This window comes from Vidua chalybeata, chromosome 6 (genome assembly GCF_026979565.1).
Source record: "Vidua chalybeata isolate OUT-0048 chromosome 6, bVidCha1 merged haplotype, whole genome shotgun sequence".
Taxonomy (NCBI): Eukaryota; Metazoa; Chordata; class Aves; order Passeriformes; family Viduidae; genus Vidua; species Vidua chalybeata.
The window spans coordinates 2,607,782-2,629,025 of NC_071535.1; the positions used below are offsets into that span (position 1 = coordinate 2,607,782).

Sequence of the window (21,244 nt, forward strand, 5' to 3'; positions counted from 1 at the left end):
TGGCTGTGCCCGGCACGGAGTTGTTTGGCGGCGGGCGGGCGGGCGGTGCAGCCGGGCGGGCGGGAGGAGAAGGAGAAGAAGAGGGGGGGGCTCCCCTTTGTTGCATGGGGGTGTCCAGCCGGGGCTGAGGGAAGGCAGGGAGGGGGTCGGTGCCTCCCGCTGCCCCATGGCCCTCGCTGAGGGGGCGGCCGTGCCCTACGCCGTGGAGCTGGGGCTCACCGTGCTCCACACGGCGCTCTACGCCGCGCTCTTCCTCTTCGCCTACCTGCAGCTCTGGCTGCTGCTCTACTACCGCGAGCGGCGGCTGAGTTACCACACGCTCTGCCTCTTCCTCTGCCTGCTCTGGGCAGCCCTCAGGACCACCCTGTTCTCCTTCTACCTGCAGAATTCCCTGCAGGCCCTCCGCCTCCAGCAGCCCTTCGCCCACTGGCTCCTGTATTGCCTGCCCGGCTGCCTCCTCTTCTCCAGCCTCTGCCTCCTCAACCTCTATTTCGCCGAGGTAAGTTTTGCCTTTTGGGCAAAACCCCTCCAAAATTCCCTTCCCCGAGCCTCCACCCCTGCGGGACAGCGGGGCTGGAAGCTCCTCTTCAGCCAGCTCTCCAAACTTGGAGCGCCCTGGAGCCGAGGCTTTGGGGTGGCAACGGGGAATGTGAGCGTCCAGGTGAGGGCGGGAGGCGATCCCGGGGCTCTGCCCTCGGCGGAGGCTTCGGGACAGCCTGAGGGGATGCAGCCCTGAATCCCGGCTGGGGAGGAGGTGCAGGGATTGTGCCCTGGATCCAGCCCTCGGTACAGACTTCGGGACGGGCTGGGGGGGGGGGGGGGGGGGAATGCAGGGGTTGTGCCCTGAATCCAAGCTCCTTGTGGGGGAGGCACAAGGATTGTGCCCTGAATCCAGGCTTGGGGAGAAGCACAGGGATTGTGCCCTGAATCCAAGCTTGGGGGGCGGGGTGGGGTTTGGGGGGGATGGTGTGAGCTAAAAGTGCGCCCAGAATCCCAGCATCAGGGCTTTGGGGTGCAGGGCTGTACCCTGACCGCAGACCCCGCACGGTGGGGGACAGCCACATGCCCTGAATTTGGGATCTGGGGGGGCGCGGGGTGATGCCCTGCTCCCAGGTGGGGTTTTTCCTCTTTGCAACCCTGACCCACGGCGTGGTGTTTGTGTGTGTGGGGCGAGGGGGCGTCACTTGAGGGACTGTTTTGCATCTTTTTTTTTTTTTTTTTTTTTTTTTAATTGATTCCCCTTCTGCAAAGGGGACCAGAAAGTGGCAGCAGCAGGGGCTGCTCTGGCCTGGAGTGATGCCAACCATTACGTCACCAGCCAGAGCCTCTTCTGCTATTGTTGCTGCGCTCCCTCCTTCCCTCCATCGCTCCGCTGCGAACCGGGCTTGTTGTTCCGCAGCTTGTCAGACAAAAAAAAACCCCGAGATCCCTCGCACAACAGCCCGGGGCAGCCGAGGGGGGCCCCTTCCCAGCACCAGCATCGCTGCTGGGACAGTGCGGAGCCGCTTGTTATTGTCACCGAGCTGTGTCCCTGCTTTTCTGGCTTTCCCATCACTCCTGTGGTGATTTTTAGCCTCCTTTCCTTAGTCCTTCCACTTGCCTTTATCCCCTAAAGCCCTGGCTCTCCCCTCCCCATCCTCCTCCCGAATATTTCGTTTCTGCTCCAGTTTCTCTAGAGCAGCCCTTTGCTCGCCTGCCTCCCGGTTCGCTGCCTATTTATGAAACAAGTCACCACTTTTTCCTTCCAGCTTTGTTGTTGTTGTTGGGATTCTTTGCTCTGCAGCTCTCAGCTGTTCCCCAGCCTCACAAAGGAATTGCTAGCACACAGAAATCACTCCGATGTGTCACCCACGGGAGTTATGATTTCATTTTCCCCAGGACACCAACATTCACATGACACTTGGAGCAGTGGGGTTGTTCTGCTGTTCTGGTTCTTTTTCCCCCCTCTCTTCCCCTCCCCACCAGTAAACACCTGGAGGCTTTGGGGGTGAGCTGCCTGTTGCAAAAGGTGTTGTTGATGGAGTGGCAGTGGAATAACAAATGGTGCATAGAGTGCACAAATCCATCTTGTCTGATTAAGGGAGCCTGACCTCCCAGTTGCTCCAGCCAGGAGGGATTGGTGTCCCTTGAAAAGCAGGGATTCTGTGCTCTGCTCCACAGAGTGGCTGGATTTCTGTTTTCCTCTAGGTCACTGGATTTGACAGCAGATTTGCCTCTCTGCAGGCTTGTTTAAAGGTCCTCTTAGAGTAAATCCAAATAGATTCCCAGGCTTCTCCTCCTCCCACGATATCTGCTTTTCAGTGAACTCTGCCTATATCCCACTTCTTTCTCCTTGAAGACCTAGAGCCAAGGGAAATCCTGTCTGAGGAAATAAGAGCTCTGAATCTGGAGTGGGGAAGGATAAAGTGACTTACGAAAATGGGTCTGCTTGCTCAGCTCCAGGGAGGGCCTGACACTTCCCTGGAACAACCAGGAGGGGTGTCCATCACTCCGTGGGGTTTCTGGGAGATCTCAGTGGTGAAGCTCCAGAGGTTTGGAGAAAAAAAAATGGAAAGCCTCTGGAGCTTTCCTGGCTCCCATGATCTAGAGGTGACTGGTGTGTTTACTGGTGTGACTCCAGCAGAACATGCCCATCCATTCCCAGCTTTTAAGGACCACTTGGCAGCAGGCTGTGGAAGGACACTGAGCTTCTGCTGCCCTGGGGGTGGCATCCTGATCCGAGATGTCCTCAGATAAAAGCAGGGGCTGCTGCTGTGCTGAGGGCCTGCCTCATTGTCCCTGTACACAGAGCCTCCTTTGTGGAGATGCTGGAGAAATGGCATCTGGGCAAGAAAATGGCCTGTGCTGATATTTGAGCAGTTCTTGCTTGATTTACAGAGCTCTTCAGGCAGCATAGAGGATGAGGATGGAGGGGTGGTGGGGAAGAAGCTGCAGGAAACAGAAACCCATGGAGAACTGGCATTACTTCACGCTCCGGGCTGCTTCAGGGCTGAAATTCAAATTTGCTAAACTGCCTGGTGTTCCTCCTTTCTGTGGGGACAGGTTGTCCTCTTCCTATCCCATCTTGGTCCCTGAGATTCCTGAGGGGATGCAGAGACCTGGCAGAACGAGTGTGGGATGTGTGTTTCTTTTTCATGGAGTCCCAGAATGGTTTGGCTTGGAAGGGACCTTAAAGCTCATCCAGTGCCACCCCTGCCATGGGCAGGGACATTTCCCACTGTCCCAGCTTGCTCCAGCCTGGCTGTGGACACTTCCAGGGATCCAGGGGCAGACACAGCTTCTCTGGGCACCCTGTGCCAGGGCCTCCCCACCCTCATAGCCAGGAATTCCTTCCCAATATCCCGTCCATCCCTGCCCTCTGGCAGTGGGAAGCCAGTCCCTGTGTCCTTCCATTCCATGCTCTTGTCCTCTCCAGCTCTCTTTTAGGCTCCCTTGGGTTACTTTTTCCACCTGCAACATCCCTTTAGCATGGGAGCATCTCTTCCTTTGTACTTCAGCTTGTACCAGAAGGAGTCCTTTCCTGGGAATCTGTAGTTCACTGTCCATGAGGTCAGAATTCCTCAGATGCACTCCCAGTCTTGCCTCAATAGCTCTGGTGTCCAACCTAGGATGCTCCTTTGCCTTGCCTTTGGAACAGCTCCTGTGCTGCCAGCTGCTTGAACAATGCCACCTTTCCCAAGAGTCTGCCACTTCTATTCTTCCCCAGGTCTTTGTCAGGAGCATGGTACATGGAAATGGAAATACATGGAAGGAGCTCAGGGTATTTAGCCTGGAGAAAAGGAGGCTCAGAGGGGACTTTCTGGCTCTGCACAGCTCCCTGACAGGAGGAGACAGCCTGGGGTGTTTGAGCTCTGCTCCCAAGGGAACAAGGGGCAAGAGGAAATGGCCTCAAGCTGTGCCAGGGGAGGTTTATATTGGATATTAGGGAAAATTTCTCCATGGAAAGGGTTGCCAGGGAGGTTTGAAGTCCCCATCCCTGGAGATGTCCAAGGAACCCCTGAAGGTGGCACTCAGAGCTCTGGGCTTGTGACAAGGTGGGAATCAGGCACAGCTTGGACCTGATGGCCTTGGAGGTGTTCTCCAACCCAAATGATTCTGTGAAATGCATCCACAACAACCTTGATCTTAAAGACCTTCTTGAGCCCTTGGCACCCCTGGTTGTCCTGGGAATCAGCAGCTGGCACGGGGATGGGGCTGATGGTGTGCCAGAGCCCTTCCCCTGCCTGGGTTGCTCTTAGTGCTCCATCTGAGGAGATGACATCAGTCCCTTTCATCCCTTCCTGCTCCAATTGCACTGGAGACAGGCATGGAGAGAGCATCCAGCCTGGGAGAGGTTTGTCTTCACTGTCCTGGATCTTCCTGCCTTCTCAGATGGAAAACTGGGAAAATCTCCATCCTCCATTTCCCTCTTTCACCTTGCCTGTGTAGCAGACACCTGGCAGTGCCCTGTGCTTCAGAGGGACAGCTGGTGAGGGATCACTGAAACTCCAAACTGCTCCATCCCATGGCTGATGATTCCTGTGTGTCCCAGATGAACAGGTGGCCCTGCTGGGGACCAGCTATTCTAGGAAAGGAGGGAACATGCAGAATTGCAGCCTGTGTTCATGATGGCATGGAATGATCTCAGTACTAATATGAGGGTGGTGAGAGATCCTCATGGGCAGTTCCAGCTTTTCCTCTGTGGATTGAAGCAGGGGTTTGCACACTTGGTACAAGGTGTGATCCCAAAATAGTCTGTGCTGTGCTCCCATTATCTCATGTGGGATCTGTCTGGGGATGCTCCAGCAGCTGAGCTGTGTTGGGGCAGGGCATGGTTGTGTCCTGTATCTGCAGAGCCCAAACTCCTGTTGTCTTTATGAAGCAAAAAAAAAGAATTTGATTTCAGTGGACAACAACAAGTTCCTGGATCTTTCAGATCTGCTGGAAAGTAGCTTGGCTTTGGTCCAGCCTAAGTGCCTCACTGTTAGGGTTAGGATCCTGCCTTGTGCAGGCACTGGGAGTGGTCCTTGGATTAATCTGTGGGATCTGGGATGTGTCACTTTTCTTCCCTCAGCAGCTGTGACACCTCCAGTGCACCTTCTAAGGGTGAGTGTGTCTCTTGAACACACCCCTAGGGAGTCTCTGGGCTGTGATGTGGGCAAGGAAATCACTTTTATGGAATAAATCCACTCATCACAAACCCAAAAGCCTCCAGCGTCACAGCTGGAGGGGCCTGTAGCTCATTTCAGCTTCACCTTCTGGCTGATGTGGAGTGCTCAAGGGATCCATGGCTCTGGAAAGGCACCTGAGTATTCCAAACTGTTGTAAAAGACTTGTCCAGAGTAAATGTTCCCAGTCCTGCTGCTCTGTGCTGCTGTGACCTCTGTTCCCTGTTGTCATGCTTGATTTCTGGAGCTGGGCTCAGCTCAGGTTTGAAGGAACCATTCAGTTTGCAAGGATTGCTGCTCACAGCTTGGCCTAATGCACCTGCTGCAGCACAGGGGTCTATTTTTCCTGTTTTTCTGAAGAACAGGATTGCTCCAGAGCTCTCTGTGCTGGATTTTTCACAGCAGAACCCTCTGCCTGAGCTGTCCTTGGGCTCTGAGAGCAGCAGAGCCCCGTGCAGGAGGCTCAGAGCTCGTCTCAAGGATAAGAACCCAGAGGCACCCTGTGCACACTGCTGGTGGCACCTCCTGACCCAGTCCCTGGGAAGGAAAAGCAACCTTCAGATAACTTATCAGCCTTAAAAACCAAAACCACCAAAGCAGTGGTGGCTGTTCCCTTCCTGAAGTTTTAGGAATAACTATCCAGGGGCTAATAAAAGTGTAAGGCTGGAGCTGTGGTCTCCCTCTGCTTTCCATGGCAGCGGGCCAAGCATGAGGCTCAAATTGCTGTTGCACTCTTAACCCTGACTCAGCTTTGTGTGCCTTCATCCCTGGGGCTGCAGGGGAGGGTTTGGGAAGAGTGTCCTGCCCAAAACAGCATCTTCCTGTGAGCCAGGGGCACTTCCCTGCTCAGCTGAGGGGCTGTTCTCAGCTGACAACACGACATTCCCAGCTGGAATACAAGCCAGGGACTCTGCAGGGCTGTTCAGAGGCTGAGGTTACAGAGGGAGTCATAGCAGGAGTGCAGATTCCTCAGTGGATTTCCATGCTGCTGGAATGGGTGCTAAACCAGGAGTTTCCCAGCTGGATGTCACCAATGCCTGTTTTGACAGGGCAAGAAGAAACAGCCTCAAGTTGTGCCAGGGAATATTTAGATCCTAACTGGATGTTAGGGAAAAATTCTTTCACTGGAAGGGTGGTGAGGTGTTGAACAGGCTGTTCAAGACAGTGGTGCAGTCCCCAGTCCTGGAAGTGTTCAAAAAACCTTGTGGATGTGGCACTTGAGGGCATGGTTTAGTGGTGAATGTGGTGGTGCTGGATTAATGGTTGGACTTGATGACCTTGGAGGGCTTTTCCAGCCTCAGTGATTCAGTGATTCCAAGACACTCCCAAAGTGCCTGAATGTCACCCACAGCAAACAAGGGAGGATTCAGGGATATTTCTGTTTTGGTGTCACCACGTGGCCCTTCCAAGGCCCACTTTCTTGTAGCTGCGATGAATTTTAGGGCTCAGAGTGGATTGTGCCACCCTCCTGTTCTTCTGTGTGCCAGGACAAGGGGGCAGAGAACTTTCCTGAGGCTGGAGACCTCCCTCTGCTGAAGAACCATGTCTCATTCCTCACTAAGTTAAGCTCATCCTTCCTCAGCCTCGGGAAGAGGAGCCAGGCAGTGGAAGTGGCTCTTGGAAGAGAATCACTGAAGCTGTCCAATGTCCTTTGAAATGCTTGGAACCACTGCAGTGGCTCAGACAACCCTCAGGTCCTGAAATGTCTCTGGAAATCCCCTTGGCAGCAGCCTGATTCCTGAAGCTCCTGTGCTGTTTCTACCTCAGTGCTGACTTGGAAGCAGGAGCCAAGGAATCCCACCAGGATAAAAGCTGCCTAAGGATGCTTGGGAGGAGATGAGTGATCCTTCACTGCTGACAGGGAAGGCTCCTTGTGGGAGAACAGAAACTGAACCTCCACACCTGTGCAGTGATCCCACAAGTACAGGTGGGATTGCTCTGGATGTGTCTGTGCTTCTTCCCAAGTTCCTTCAAAGTCTCCAGTCAGGATATGAGCTTTGCCTGTGGCTGAATGTGACCCCAGCTCTGGGATCCTTCCTGGTGGGGTCTGGAGCTGGACACAGCCCAGTTCCTGAGCAGTGTGAGCACAGGTTCCCTGTGCCTTTGCAGCAGGAATTCACATCTGAGCTGTGACTTGGGAGTATCTGCACCTTCCTAAACTGTCCCTGCTCCTCTCACAGGGAAATACAACATGGCTGACATCCTCAAACAGCCCAAAAAATTAGGAAAAGGAGGTGTATTTTTGAAGGACTTCAAAGTGCTAAACTCCCTTCTTTTCTTGAAGTCTTCAAGGTGTGGTGTTAAAGTATTTGTCACATATGGGGTGTTAAATACGTTTGTGGTTGTTGGGAACATGTATTTGGGCTAGGCTTGTACAAGGAAAAAGTACCATTCTTTTGGGTCCAGAGCAAGGCTTGGTGCTAATAAATAATCCAGATTCCTTGGAGATGTGCAGCTGGATTCTGATTTCCCTGTTTATCTCTTGACAAAGTTGGAAGGAAACTGTAGGCTGTGTAAAGTAACCCTGTGCAAATCTTTCCTCCAGGTCATATTCAAAGTGAAATGTGCAGCTGAATTCAACAAGTACAAGTAAGTGCTGCTGTCCTGACCTTCCCTTCAAAGCTGGTCCCAGGGGAACTGGCTGGGAATGGGAGGGTCAGGCCCAAAAAGCTGAACAGAGCTCGAATTCCATACCTGTGCTCTGAGAAAGGAGCAGAGTTGCACCTTGGAGCAGGACTGGGAGCTTTAGGTGTGCCAGGGGAGCTCAAGCATTCCAGTTCCCCCTGGGTGGACTCTTAGGGTCACTCTGAGCTGTGCCAGCCCAGGAAAGATCTGCAGAACAAGGCTTGAGCAATGGGTGAGCCCCAGGTTTGTGCAGCCCAGGTGCTTCCCAGGGAAACCCACGGTGGAAAACGCAAGCTCCAGTGGCTCTCAATAAAGGAGTTGCAGTGGTTGTGATGACTCATGGCTTATTGACTGGAGTTAATGCAGAGCTGGAGCAACACTTAAAATCTGCAAGATAAGAACCTGACTGTCAGAAGATGAGTCTTGTAACTCATGACTGCTTACGCTGCTCATGTGTTATGAGAGCAGCTCCGACAAATCCTCTGCAGCCTTGGGCTGCCAATACAACCCCTGAAATGTGCTGGAATGCCTGAGCTTCCCAGCAAGCAGAGCACTGGGAGGCTCTGCTGAGACAGGAGGGAGGTGCAGAATGAACCTCTTCTCACTGACCATTTTTCCCCTCACCGTCTCTCCAGGGTCCTGTTGTACCTGGGCTCCATCCTCACCAGCCTCCTGTTCCTCGTTGTGAATTTAACCTGTGCAATGCTGATCCACGGCGAGGTCCCGGAGAAGGAGCTGAGGTGGACGGTCCTGGCCCGGGCTCTGGTCAACGACAGCCTCTTCATCCTCTGTGCCATCTCCCTGGCCTGCTGCATGTGCAAACTGGGAAAGATGTCTTCAGCCAACGTCTACCTCGAGTCCAAGGTGGGTAAATGCCTTGGGAATTCCCACTGGGACTGCTCGGCTGGATCTGGGTCTGCTCACTCAGGGCAGCACTGGCCTGGTGGCACCTGAGCTGCTCTTGCTCAAATTCTCCTTCCAGTGTGGAGGCGGCAACTCTTGGATACCTCCTTTTCACAAAGTGCATGCTCCTGCTGTGGGAGTGATGTTTCCTGCATGTTTTAGGGGAATACTTTGTCTGCAGCTTTGGCACACCAGATTTATGAGCTGCTTCTGCTTTTCAGGCATAGAAAATTCCAGGTTTGCCATGAAGAGAGAGTTCTCTCAGAGCAGCAGATGCAGTTTTTGCTGTGTATTTTACCTGTAGCAGGTGTGTCACGATTCCCTGCAAAGGGGATCCCCCAGAAATCCAGCTTTAGCTGGACTCTGCTTGAGTAGGATGGGATGTCCTGGATGAGATAAGCATTTTGGAATGGGAGGAGAAGTTGCTGTAGGTCCTGTCCCAAAGCAGGACAGGTGAGGGTCTGAACACACACAGCTCTTTTCCAGCAGATAGGAAAGTGGAAAAGCCACCAGCAGTGTGGCAGGAGGAGGCTGCAATCAGTGTCCACTTGAGTGCCTGGAAACATCCAGAGGAAAAACCAGAGCACCTGAGCACAGCCAGCTGAATCTGAGCCTTTCTGGAGGAGATGGCTGGCTCCTTAAGCAGCAGAGGGCATCAGTGGCTTCCTGGAATCCAGGATGTGTGGGCTGGCTCTGGTGTCCTACCTGGCTCCTGTGACAGCTGTCCAGAGGCTGCAGGTTGCATCCAGATCTGCAGTGAGGCAGGGGCAGAGAAGCTGCTCACATCCCTGCAGGCCTGGGCCTGGTATCCAGCTCTGACTGGCTCTGGACACTCATTAACTCACCCAGTTCCCCCAGTGCAGGAACTTCCTCTCCTCACATGCCTGAGGCTGCCCCTGGGCTGTGTACAACATGCTCCAGGGAAGCCTCTGCTCTCCACTTGGATACTCACCCTGGCTGGCTGCTGAAGGTCTCTGCCTCTCTCCCCTGCCTTGGGGGCATCCTCTGATGTTGTGTTTGGGAAATTGCTGCAGAAACAGGCTGGGGGATGAGCAGAAATGTTACACAGATGCCCCAGAAGGTTGTCCCGCCCCTGACCTCAAAGGCACACAGCAGGGCTGGAGGCTGCTGCCTCCACACTGAAGGTGGGAACGTTGGAGCTGTGGGAAGGAGGCTGGAATGCAGCCAGCTCCTGTCCTGGGGTCCTTGGGAGTTGGAGATTTGCTTCAGCAGCCTTTGTGCCTCATTGTGCTGGCCTGAGCAGCACAGGCTCAGCTTCCAGTGGCAGCAGGATGTGTGCTGGGCTTCAGGGCTGTCACTTGTCTGTTGGCACCTCTCTCCTGCTGATGCTGTCAAGACACTGTCCTGAGCTCCAGATCTAGGAAAATAGAGCTGGGTTGTGGAGCAGACCAGTGGGATGAGCTTCCTCAGCAGATTCTCTGCTTAAACACAAAGGCAGCTCAGGTGCTGAAGGGTGTTTGTCCCTCACTGTGACTTGCTGCCTCCCAGCAGCCATTAAAGGGATTAGTGGATAGATTTAACAAAACCTGGTTTGTCTCAGCATTCCTGAATGGTTTGAGTTAGAAGGGATCTTAAATCCCATCCAGTTCCAACCCCCTGCCATGGGTTTCCTTTAACTAGATCAGTTGATCCAAGCCCATCCAGCCTGGCCTTGGACACTTCCAGGGATCCAGAGACAGCCACAGCTTCTCTGGGCACCCCGTGCCAGGGCCTCAGCTCCCTCACAACCAAGAATTTACTCCCAGTATCCCATCTAACCCTGTCCTCTGTCTGTTTGAAGCCATTCCCTTGTCCTGTCCCTAAAGGCCATTGGAAATGGTCTCTCTCCATCTTTCCTGTGGCCTCCCTTCAGGTACTGGGGTTCCAGCTCTGGGTCTTTCTGCCCACCCCAAATACTTGAGGTTCTTTCTTAGACAAACACTGTGTGCAGTGTTGGGGTGCTGGGTGGCTGCAAGTGAAAGGGCTGGGTGAACACCCCTGCAGGGTCTGGGCTGTAAAGCAGAAGTTGATTTTCCTGCTGGTTGGTTGTTGGCTTTGTGGAGACTCCCAGGGGAAGGCAGGGGGTGGAACAGCATCTCCCTGGACCCCCAGTTTGGAGCTGACTGACAAAGTCCTGCCAGGGACACTCCAGTGCCTCAGATCCTTCCCTGCTCCCAGGCAGCTCTGGCTGTGTGGCTCCTGCAATGAACTCATCACATGAGAAAGCTCTTACCCAGCTCTGAATATTTTAGCAACAACATACAAATGTTCTGGGTCATTCTTGCCTGCACAGCTGCTCATGCATTAAAGGGAACGGGGAAGAACATCACAGCTCTGTATTAAAACTCTCTTTATTTCTTCCTGTCCTAGGGAACATCTGTCTGCCAGGCTATTCTGGTGGGATCTGTAGTGGCCCTCCTGTATTCCTCAAGGGCTTGCTATAACCTGGTAGCTGTGGCCATATCTCCAGACAATGTTCCTGGTCCTTTTAACTATGGCTGGGACAACCTTTCAGACAAGGTGAGTGTGTGACCCCCCGCCCCCAGTCCAGAGCCAGTGAAGTGAAGTCACTCCTCATCCTGTGAGGGTGAACAGGGGGCTCCGGGGAGTGTCTGGGTAGCTGAACCCCCACACGAGCTGCCTTTCTGCTCTGCTTGCTCTCTCCACCCAGCAAACCTGAGTCCTCCTCTCCCCAGCCACTTCTTCAGGAAGGATTTCCTGTTGTGCTCTGCCCCTTTCAGCCTGCCAACTCTTCTTTTGAGAGAGAGGAGGAACAACTCAACTAGAGCAGAACAGCAATGCTTAATCGGGCATGGCTGTGTGTGAGGGACAGTCACTGGTGTGGGCAGTGAGCTCCCAGTGCCCTGGTAGCACCCTCTGAGCAGAACCAGCTCACCCAAACCAGCAGCAGCAGCCAGGTGAAGGTCACTGTGCTGCTTTGGGGACTCCTGCCTTTGGAAAGGTTTCTCTGCACTCCCAGTTCCAGCTTCTGGGGGCTCTGTGGGTGGCTGGGATGACACAGACCCCTCTGCCTTGTGCCCACAGGTGCACGTGGAGGTGAGCAGCGAGGAGTACGTGGTGTTTGGAGTGGTCCTGTTCCTCTGGGAGCTGGTGCCAACCACTTTCGTGGTGCTGTTCTTCCGCGCTCAGAGACTGAGCCAGAACCTGGTAGGCCTGAGCAAGTCCCCCTGTGCTGGGAGGATGCCTGAGATGACTTTTGGGAATGTTTTGCTTCTGGCCTAACTCCTTTTTCCTTGGCAGACTCCAGCAGGGATGGTCAACAGCCACAGCTACAGCTCCAGGGCCTATTTCTTTGACAATCCCAGACGCTACGACAGCGACGATGACTTGTCACGGCTCGGGGCCAGGGAAGGAGGGTAAGGAAGGCTTGTGCTGCTGCTCTGCTGCCCTCTGGGGCAGCAACAGAGATCCTGCCTTCTGCTCCTAGGAAAAGCTTTGGTGGAAGAGGCAGCTTGGGCAAGGTAGATGGGGCAGGGAGCCTCTGACAGGGCTTTTTTTGTTCCCTTGTGCAGCTCACAAGGAGCTGTTTTTATTGGGCAGAAGTGACCAGCTCAGAGAGTTGGATGGTGCTCACAGGTGGTGATTGCAGACAGGAGACCTCATCCAGGAGGGCTGGGATCCATTCCAGAGGGCTCTGAAATGGTCTCCAGAGGGGTTTCTCCACTGGGGAGTGAGGGCTGGTGAAGTTCTAGAAGGTAGTGGGGACAAAGCTCTGCAGGAAGTGCTGGTGAGGGGAGAATGGTGAGGTATCCCCAGCAAAACTCCTATGAGGCCTCCTGGTAGCCCTGTCACCATGGAATCATGGAATGGTTAGGGCTGGAAGGGACCTTAAAGCCCATCTTGTTCCACCCCCTGCTATGGGCAGGGACACCTTCCACTATCCCAGGCTGCTCCAAGCCCAGTCCTACCCGGCCTGCAACACTTCACTTCCAAGTCCCTCACTGTTGGAATAAATCAGCTGAGACTCCATTTCCTTCATGCAGAAGGCCAATTCTTTATTCAAAAAGCTCATGTTTGTAGGAAATATCAGAAGGCACTGTGTTAAGCCTAATTGGTCAGCAGTGCAGTGGAACTCAGTTCATTGATCAGTAAGGGCTATTGTATATGTCTATCAAATCTTCTCTCTCTAGATGTGTTTGCACTTTTCCTTTGTGGATTCTCATGGGACAAATCTTATTACTTACACAGGTGCATTTGTTTTTCACCCTCAGAATAGATTGTTGTGTTAAAGGAACTTCTGATTCTCAAAATAGCTTCACATGGGAACTTGCAAATTGCTTGTTAGCTGCACTTAGAAGAAATGACAGGCCAGCTTTGGCAATTTGAGTTCATAAGTCCTTTCTTTTTTAATTCTTCCACCTGTCTAGGACATCTCACCCTTTTCATTAATTTAAAAAAGGCTCTGTTCTGATGTTAAAACAGCTTATTCTTGTGAGGGTATTATCTCATTAAGGTTATCACTGGTTATCTATTAGATAAGGGGTAAGATGGATAAAAGACCAATTACAATCAACAAAACTTATAAAATTCTATCATGTCATTGACACAGGGTTTCGCAGCATGAGAAAAGAATAATGCCCAATGTCTCTTAGGGAAATGGAAATAACTGACCACTTTTATAAAGTCCAAATAGTTGAGACACAGGAGAAAGTTCATTAGCTGGAAATGTTGATCTTTGACATCACTGAATGTCCTCCTGGGTCCTGGGACAGGGAATGACTGAAGAAGGTTATTAGGAACACTCTACCATGATGATGACATAAGGGGCTTTTGTTGGCAAATTGCCTCTGTAGTTTGCAGACACAGCTAAGTCCTGGCAGTCCTACCTCTGTTCCTGTTCTGGCCACGAGGGCTGCAGGGTGATTAGGTTGTTTCTCTTTCCACTGAGCCTCATTTTCCCAGAGGTGATCGGTGTCTGATCGAACAAACAGGTGACCACTTCGAACCTGCTGCTGATAAAACACAAGCACGCCCTCTCTTGAAGTCAATGAGTCAATTAGGCTTTGCTAATTGAGGCACACTCAATTGGGATTTAGATTTGATGATCTCTTTTCTGACTTCATACTGTAAATATTGCATTATTCAGAATCATTTGTTGTCTAAATTTCTAATGTACATATTACATTATTTGGATGCTCTTAAGGTACTAAATTCTCCTTTTTGTTTTTTTAAAATGAGATGCATGTCTTTGGTTGTGTGAGCATGAGGAAACATCAAGGCGAAACAATACATGTAGTGAACAAGAAACTGACTGCAATCAGGAATAAGTCAGGTACAACAATTAAGACTACTTCAGATAATACACATAATAAATAATACATGTGAAATTAGGTAATTAGAAATGTCTGAAATACTGCACCATCATCCCAGAGTCTGCAAACAGCTGACAAACCTCAATTTAGTGAGGGCTTGGATAATTATTTCCAGATAGTAATTCCCAAGCTCACTCTAAAGATAGGTTCAGCTGTCATATATAAGGGGTCAAATTGCCAAGTCCAAGTGACCTGAATCTAGTTTTGATGCAGAAAACATTGGGTTTATTGACAAATTCTCCATCCTGGTAGAGCTAAGGCCTGGCCACAGCCCAGGCTCCATCTGGGAGGGAATTCCCTGAATATATTTTAAAACAAGGCTCTAAAGAATAGCAGTCATGAATAAAGGCCTTGGGGTTAAAGACTAATCAAACCATCTAATAGTTGGATCCCTCCAAAGTTTCCTTCAGGATAGAGATCCTTCAAACACAGCAAACTGCTGGAGTGCTTCTGTAATAACTGGGAAAAACCACAAGACCAGCAGTTCAGAGGAGGCTTTCAACAAAGCCCAAATATCTTTTCTTGAAACTCTGAAAAATACTTAAAATTATGAGACAGCAGTGGGTCAAACCACAGAGCCAGTGCAGGGACTAGCCAGGGAGCTCAGCTGCTCTAAGAGATGCATAAGCAGCTAGGGAACAAAAAAGAGGGATCCTGAAAGGACATGTGTCTTTCAGATAACTACACAAAGAGATGTTAAAGCATGTAAGAAACCAGCTAATAAACACAGTAATAACATCTTATGAATGATACCTATTATAAAATCATTAAATTCACATCATGTAATCAATATATCTGTGGTAACCCTCTTAGGAAGTTGAGATAACACCTTTCTAAACAGTCAGGTACCTATGACAGTAAAATATAACAAAGGAAAGCACTAAAACAGCTTACAATCAACAACAGCCATAATGTAGAATCACAACTGACTCTTTTGTGTTATCTATGGAAGATAAAACAGCAGAGATTGTAAGGATCAATAGAATCTTCGACAAAATCAAGGGTGAACACACTTTATCTTCTTTATCCACAAATAAGTCTTTATCAGTGTTTTATCACAGCTGTTTTAGTCAGTCATCTTATCTCTTAAAACAGCTTTGTATCTTAAAATGTAGAAAGGTAGTATTTAACTGTCTTAGATTGCAATGCAAGATGTACCCAGATGTATTCTATCACCATCTGTTAAAGCCAGCTGGGGGAGTGTTCTTTATCTCTTCCATGACCCACCCCTCATAACTCTGTGGGGATAGCTTCTGTTAATGGGCCGGCTGTTGAAACCAGGTAGGGCAGTTTTCTTTATCTCCTCCACAACCAGTCCTCCCTCCAGGAGATCTCTTCTGTTCATGGCCATTGAGTGTCACTGCATGGCTGAGAAAATTCCATCGTCCCATGGGGAGATGTTCCACCCAGGGGAGGAGCCAAGCATTCCCACCTGGATATAATCTGAGTCTTGGAACACCACAGGCAGGCTTTTTCCCACTGCATTCCCAGAGGAAGACCAGGCCTATCTACACCACCACTGGACCTTCAGAGGGAAACTCCACCCTTCTCTAGGATCCCTGCTCCAGCAGAAGCACAGCTGTCACTGCAGGAGGGCTGAGCCACCATTTAATGGGACTACTGCCACCACCCTGATCCACAGGGTGTCAGGTAGTATTCTTTGTCTGCTTCAGCAGTAACATTTTATTTGTGAGCCAATCATGTCAACCTTAAAGAACTGCTGCAGCTAAAATTCAACGGTATAGGAGTTAAGAACTTAAAACAAATTGCTGCTAATAATCCTGGGAGAAGAGGAGAGCCGCAGGCGCACAGGGTAGCGGGGGCTGTGAGCGAGATGGAGGCGATCCTGGAGCAGCAGCGGTGGTACCACGAGGAGCGGGAGCGGCTCGTGGACGTGATGGTGAAGGAGATGCTCGCCAAGAACTCCACGCTCCACGACCAGATCAGCTCGGACCACCGCACCCGGGCCCTGCAGGACAGGTACACGGAGGTGAGCGGCAACCTGCGGGACCTGTACGATGACAAGGACGGCCCATGTAGGGGAGAACTCGGTGTAGTTTCCAGGCCAAATGAATTTGTGGAGTTTTACAACAAAGTGAAGCAAATTAAGGAATTTCACCGGAAGCACCTGAATGAGATCTGTGTTCCTATGTCAGTGGAGTTTAAGGAGCTGCTGAAGGCCAGAGACAACCTGAGTGAAGAAGCTCAGAATCTGGTGGAGTTTACAGATGAGGAAGGGTATGGACGATACTTGGATTTGCATGATTGTTGCCTCAAGTACCCTAACCTGAAATCATCAGAGAAATTGGGTTATATCACTTGCTTACCCACATTTGACCGGCTCTTTGATATTCCCAAGGAGAGAAAAAATGCTGAATATAAGAGGTATCTTGACGTGCTCCTTGAGTACCTGCAGGATTACACAGATCAAGTGAAACCATTACTGGACTAGAATGAACTTTTTGGGAAAATTCAGATGAAGTTTGAGAAGAGGTGGGAGAACGGCACATTCCCGGGCTGGCCAAAAGAGACCAGCAGTGCCCTCGCCCATGCTGGTGCCCACCAGGACCTCTCGGCCTTCTCCTCCTGGGAGGAATTGGCCTCCCTGGGACTGGACAGGTTAAAATCAGCTTTGCTGGCTTTGGGGCTGAAGTGTGGTGGGACTCTGGAGGAGCGTGCTCAGAGGCTTTTTAGCACTAAAGGCAAATCCCTGGAAGCTCTTGATCCTTCCTTGTTTGCTGAGAATCCAAAGACAAAAGGAAGCAAAAGAGACCTCACGAAATAAAAGATCTTGCGTTCCTGGAAGCTCAGATTTATGAGTACTTGGAAGTTCTTGGGGAACAAAGACACTTCACCCACAAGAACATGCAATGTAAGCAGGCACAGACAGGGGAGGAGAGAGAGGGAGGAGGAGGAGGGAGAGCAGGTCAGTGAGAGCAAGAGTGAAGATGAAGAAAATGAAATAATTTATAACCCTAAAAATCTGCCTCTTGGTTGGGATGGGAATCCCATCCCATACTGGTTGATAAACTCCATGGTCTGAACATCAACTACAGCTGTGAGATTTGTGGTAACTGCACCTACCGAGGGCCCAAGGCGTTCCAGAGGCACTTTGCAGAGTGGAGACACGCCCATGGAATGCGGTGCCTGGGCATTCCCAGCACAGCACACTTTGCCAACGTCACACGGATTGGGGATCCAGTCTCGTTGTGGGCAAAGCTGAAACAGCAGAAGGCTTTGGAGAGGTGGCAGCCTGATGCAGAGGAGGAATATGAGGATTCCAGTGGGAATGTAGTAAATAAAAAGACCTATGAAGACCTGAAGCACCAAGGGCTGCTGTAGCTGTCCCCAGGTGAAGGATCCCAGATCTGCAGAGAGAGTGGATCTGGCAGCAGCTCTGACTCCTTCATTGTCTGGATTTTGTATGTGCATGAATAGAGATTTCAAGAATACTTCATAGAGTCACTTTCTAGTAAGCCCCTTAGACATTGTTTCATATAAAAAACAACAAACAAACAAAAATAAAAACAAAAAAAAAAGGAAAAAGGAACAGAGGGGCAGCAGCCAAGCCAAGTGCCAGGGCAGGGGGAGGCCTGCTGCGCCGCCCCATATCTACAACAGGTCCTTTAGATGAGCAGCAATTAAATATAGATCAGCCAATCCCAAGTGATGGGCAGGCACCACCCCAGAAAGGGGGGAGGAGGGCAGAGCTGCCCTGCTCCACCACCAGCTGGGGAAGGGAAAGCTCTGTGGCTCTGTCCTGTGCTGCTGCACCTCTGTTCTCTTCCCTAAAACACTCGTGGTTGAAGAAGAGGAAGGGGAAAGGCACGAAAACAAACCCTAAATCTGCACACCGTAAGGGGAAGAATACCAAAAGACAAATGTAGAAAATTCTAGAAAGGCACCAAGCTACCACAGCTCTCCTCTTCTGTTTTGGAGTCTCCGAGTTCTGCAGGACCCCTGACCAAGAGCCCCAGCCCTGGTGGAGCCCCTGGGTCTGGAAAGAAGCTTTGCTACAAAAATACTGCTCGGCCACCGCTGGTCCCGCGGTTTACGAGTTCTGCTGGAGGATGAGACCCGCTCAGATGGCTGCCACGCCACCACCTGCAGTCACCACACTTCCCCAGAGAGTGGAAGCCAGCCAGCCCTGCGCCGCGTGTCCGCGCCATCTGGGGGAGTAACTAGATTGCTCTGGGGCTGCAAGGGCACACAGCTAAGTTCTGGTTCTGGGCTCCTGGTTCTTTCTTTGTTTCTCCACGTAGTTTGACTCTTGCTGCCAAGTCCTGCTCTGGGATAGAAGGAAGAATGACCAACATGGGGGCCGCATGCTCCCGAGCACCCGCACGCAGGGACACACACACAGGCACTGTCCCAGAACCGGAGTGTAGGCTCAGGCTCCACTAAATACACTTGCCAAATCAGAAACCAGCCTCTGGACCACACAATGCAGTAACAAAGCTATCAGCACATACTTATACTTTCTCTCTCCTTTTCCCCACATATTTTGCCTCTTAACTCCCAGCTTGGCTTTCTTTCCGTGACGCGTACGTTTCCGTGCAGTTGCCGCTCCCACGTGCCATTTCCAGGGCACGCTTCTATTCTGTGACTTGTTTCCCTGCACCTTAGCAGACATAATTCTGGTTCTTGGCCGTTCACTCACCGCCATTCTTGAGACTGTTGTCCCCACGATTTGCTGGGCCCTTCTCTCCTCAGCAGCTCTCAGGCTGCCTCACCTTCCAGGACTCTCTTTCGGCCGCGTATCTCCCGCGGTTCGGGGGCTGCGTTTGCGTTCGGCGACTCGCGGTTTTGTTCTCACCGGGTGCTCACTTTCTCCCAGGAGCTGTGTTCATCTCTGTGCGTTCCACGCCTCCTGCAGCCCCCATGCACTCTCTGCCCGGGTTCTGCTTCACCAGCTGGCTCTTGTCTTTGCTTGTTCTGCGCTGATCCCACGGCTGGTTGTAGCCGTAGCCTTTTGCTACTTTATGTATTCGCTGCTTGGTTTTCTTTTCGTGCTGATCCTGCAGCCAGCACTGGTTGTGTCCATGTGCTGTGCCTGGTCTTGCTGCAGGCTGCTGTTTGCTGCTGCCTCAGCTGTACTCATGGCTGGCTGCAATCTTCCTTTCATGACTTCGTATATTCCATCTCTAAATCCCGTCTCGCCGTCCGCTCCTGTGGTCAGCTTGGCTCATTTCACCTTTTTTTTTGTCTCGCATCGGTCACGTCTTTGGGGTCACCATGTGTTGGAATAAATCAGTTGAGACTCCTTTTTCTTCATGCAGAAAGCCAATTCTTTACTCACAGAGCTCATAGTAATAGGAAATACCAGCACTGTGTTAAACCTAATTGGTCAGCAGTGCAGTGGAACTCAGTTCATTGATCAGTAAGGGCTATTGTATATGTCTATCAAGTTTTCTCTCTCTAGATATGTTTGCACTTTTCCTTTGTGGGTTCTCATGGGACAAATCTTACTATTTACGCAGGTGCATTTGTTTTTCACCCTCAGAATAGATTGTTGTGTTGAAGGAACTTCTGGATTCTCAAAATAGCTTCACATGGGAACTTGCAAATTGCTTGTTAGCTGCACTTAGAAGAAATGACAGGCCAGCTTTGGCAATATTAGCAGAGCGAGGCCTGATTTCATAAGGCCTTTCTTTTATAATTCTATAAAAGAAATGCCCAGAGGTGTAGTGTAGCAGTTCAGAGCTTCTGGCTCCTCTTGACCAGCGGGGCCTGGTGCTCTTCTCCTTGTAGCTGTCTCATCAAAGCCAAGTTCTTTGGAGATTTTGTACCTTCAAACTTCAACCCCCTGACCAGTGCTGGGAGCAGATGTCTGGAGGAGCCAAATTATGAATCCCTAAAAAGTCCATGTTTTTTTTTTTTCTGTCTCTCCTGCAGCTTGGCCACCCCTCAGTGCTCGGGCTGCTACGGTTCCCTGGCTGGCACCGACAGCGGGAGCGCCGCGGACAGCGCGCCCTTGCTCTGCGCCGCTGGCGGCTCGGAGATCAACCACCACAGCTCCCACCCTGCCCCACAGAACTGAGGAGGCTCCCTCTCTTCCCAGAGTGGCGCTCATGTATAGGATTGCAACCTGGTTTTCCTCTTTTCCTCCTCTCCCCCCGAAGCATCTAACTCATGACACAAACATTCCACTACCTGCCGCAGCTGCGCGCGGGACTCAGCCCGGGGCTGCAGGCAGTTAAGTCAGAGAACTGTGACTTTAAGGTACCATGTAGCAAAGTGAAGCTGAACTCTCTGGAAGCTTTTTTTTTTTTTTTTTCCTTGGTCTGGTCTTCAAGATGTTGGCAGCTAAATGCACCAGAGCTTCCTCACTAGAAAAGAAACATCAAATGCATATTTGCACTTTTATCTGCACACTTGGAAGGAACGAATCTCACTCGGGCTGTGCTTGGCCTGAGACTGTTCTAGTTACTGTTTTAATTGCACATCCAGAGCTGGGAGAGGCACTGTCTTCTGCAAAGACGTGTTCCCTGAAGGACTCTGCATCCTGCCTCCCTGGGAGCGGGGAGCTCTGTCCGGGCAGGGCCCCTGGCGCTGGATGCTCGAGTTTACTGTGCCATATTCCCACCTGGCAGGGCTGGGTGAGGCCTCGGGGCTCGGGGGGTCTTGTCCTGCCTGCTGTTCCCACCTGGCTGCTGGCCTGTCCTACCTGGGCCTGTGGCTCAGAGCTGAGTGAGGTCAGTGTTGCTGCTGGCCTCGTGATGACCCCGCTGGCCCATGGCAGAGGGACAGGGCTGGCCTTTCCCTGCAGGGAGAGGCTGGAGCTGGCTCAGCAGAAGTGTGTGTGCAGGAACGTGTGTGAATCCAGGGCTGCTGCACCCCCTGGGTGCTGGGAGCAGCCCTGCTCCCCCTCCTCCTTGCCCACAGTGGGGCTCCCCTCGTCCCCCTCAGTATTAAATTGCATTTAGCAGATAACCAAGAGTTTTAACCTGAAGTGAATGTGAACTACTGGGTCCCCACTGAGGTGCAGGGGGTGTGTGGCTGCCTGTGGAACGTTGCTGTTGCAGAAGGAAGGGGCAGAAACCACAGGGATCTGATCCTTGGGCTCCTTACTCTGCCCTCCCCATGGACCTGGGGCCTCCCAGAGCTGGGAGTGCCCAGGGTGGGAGTGCTGGGTCAGGCTGGGACGGGTCCCTCTGTCTTTCCTTAACCAAAATAGCCAAGTTTGACCTAGCCTGGGCTCTTTGGAGATGAGGCTTGGTGTTATTCCTGGCTTGT

At 51.5% G+C, this 21,244-nt stretch overlaps 1 protein-coding gene and 1 pseudogene across 2 annotated transcripts; both read left to right on the top strand.

The window, feature by feature from the left end:
• The first annotated feature begins 130 nt into the window (after positions 1–130).
• GPR137C (G protein-coupled receptor 137C) lies at positions 131–20,941 on the top strand. 2 transcript variants are annotated; one of them, XM_053944641.1, is made up of 7 exons: positions 131–499; positions 7,693–7,736; positions 8,408–8,636; positions 11,046–11,195; positions 11,721–11,843; positions 11,937–12,052; positions 19,904–20,941. In XM_053944641.1, the coding sequence occupies exons 1-7, from the start codon at positions 167–169 to the stop codon at positions 20,046–20,048; spliced, it is 1,140 nt and encodes a 379-aa protein (XP_053800616.1). In that variant the 5' UTR covers positions 131–166; the 3' UTR covers positions 20,049–20,941. The 2 variants fall into 2 exon arrangements, with proteins under 2 accessions (XP_053800616.1, XP_053800617.1); XM_053944642.1 differs by lacking the exon at positions 19,904–20,941 and adding an exon at positions 13,875–13,906.
• On the top strand, positions 15,843–17,431 carry LOC128789111 (splicing factor 3A subunit 3-like; annotated as a pseudogene).
• Positions 20,942–21,244: the final 303 nt, after the last annotated feature.

Coding starts and splice junctions, on each gene's coding strand:
- GPR137C (XM_053944641.1), top strand. CDS start 167: ATGGCCCTCGCTGAGGGGGCGGCCGTGCCCTACGCCGTGGAGCTGGGG. Junction 500..7,692: donor TCAACCTCTATTTCGCCGAG/GTAAGTTTTGCC, acceptor TCTTTCCTCCAG/GTCATATTCAAAGTGAAATG. Junction 8,637..11,045: donor ACGTCTACCTCGAGTCCAAG/GTGGGTAAATGC, acceptor TTCCTGTCCTAG/GGAACATCTGTCTGCCAGGC.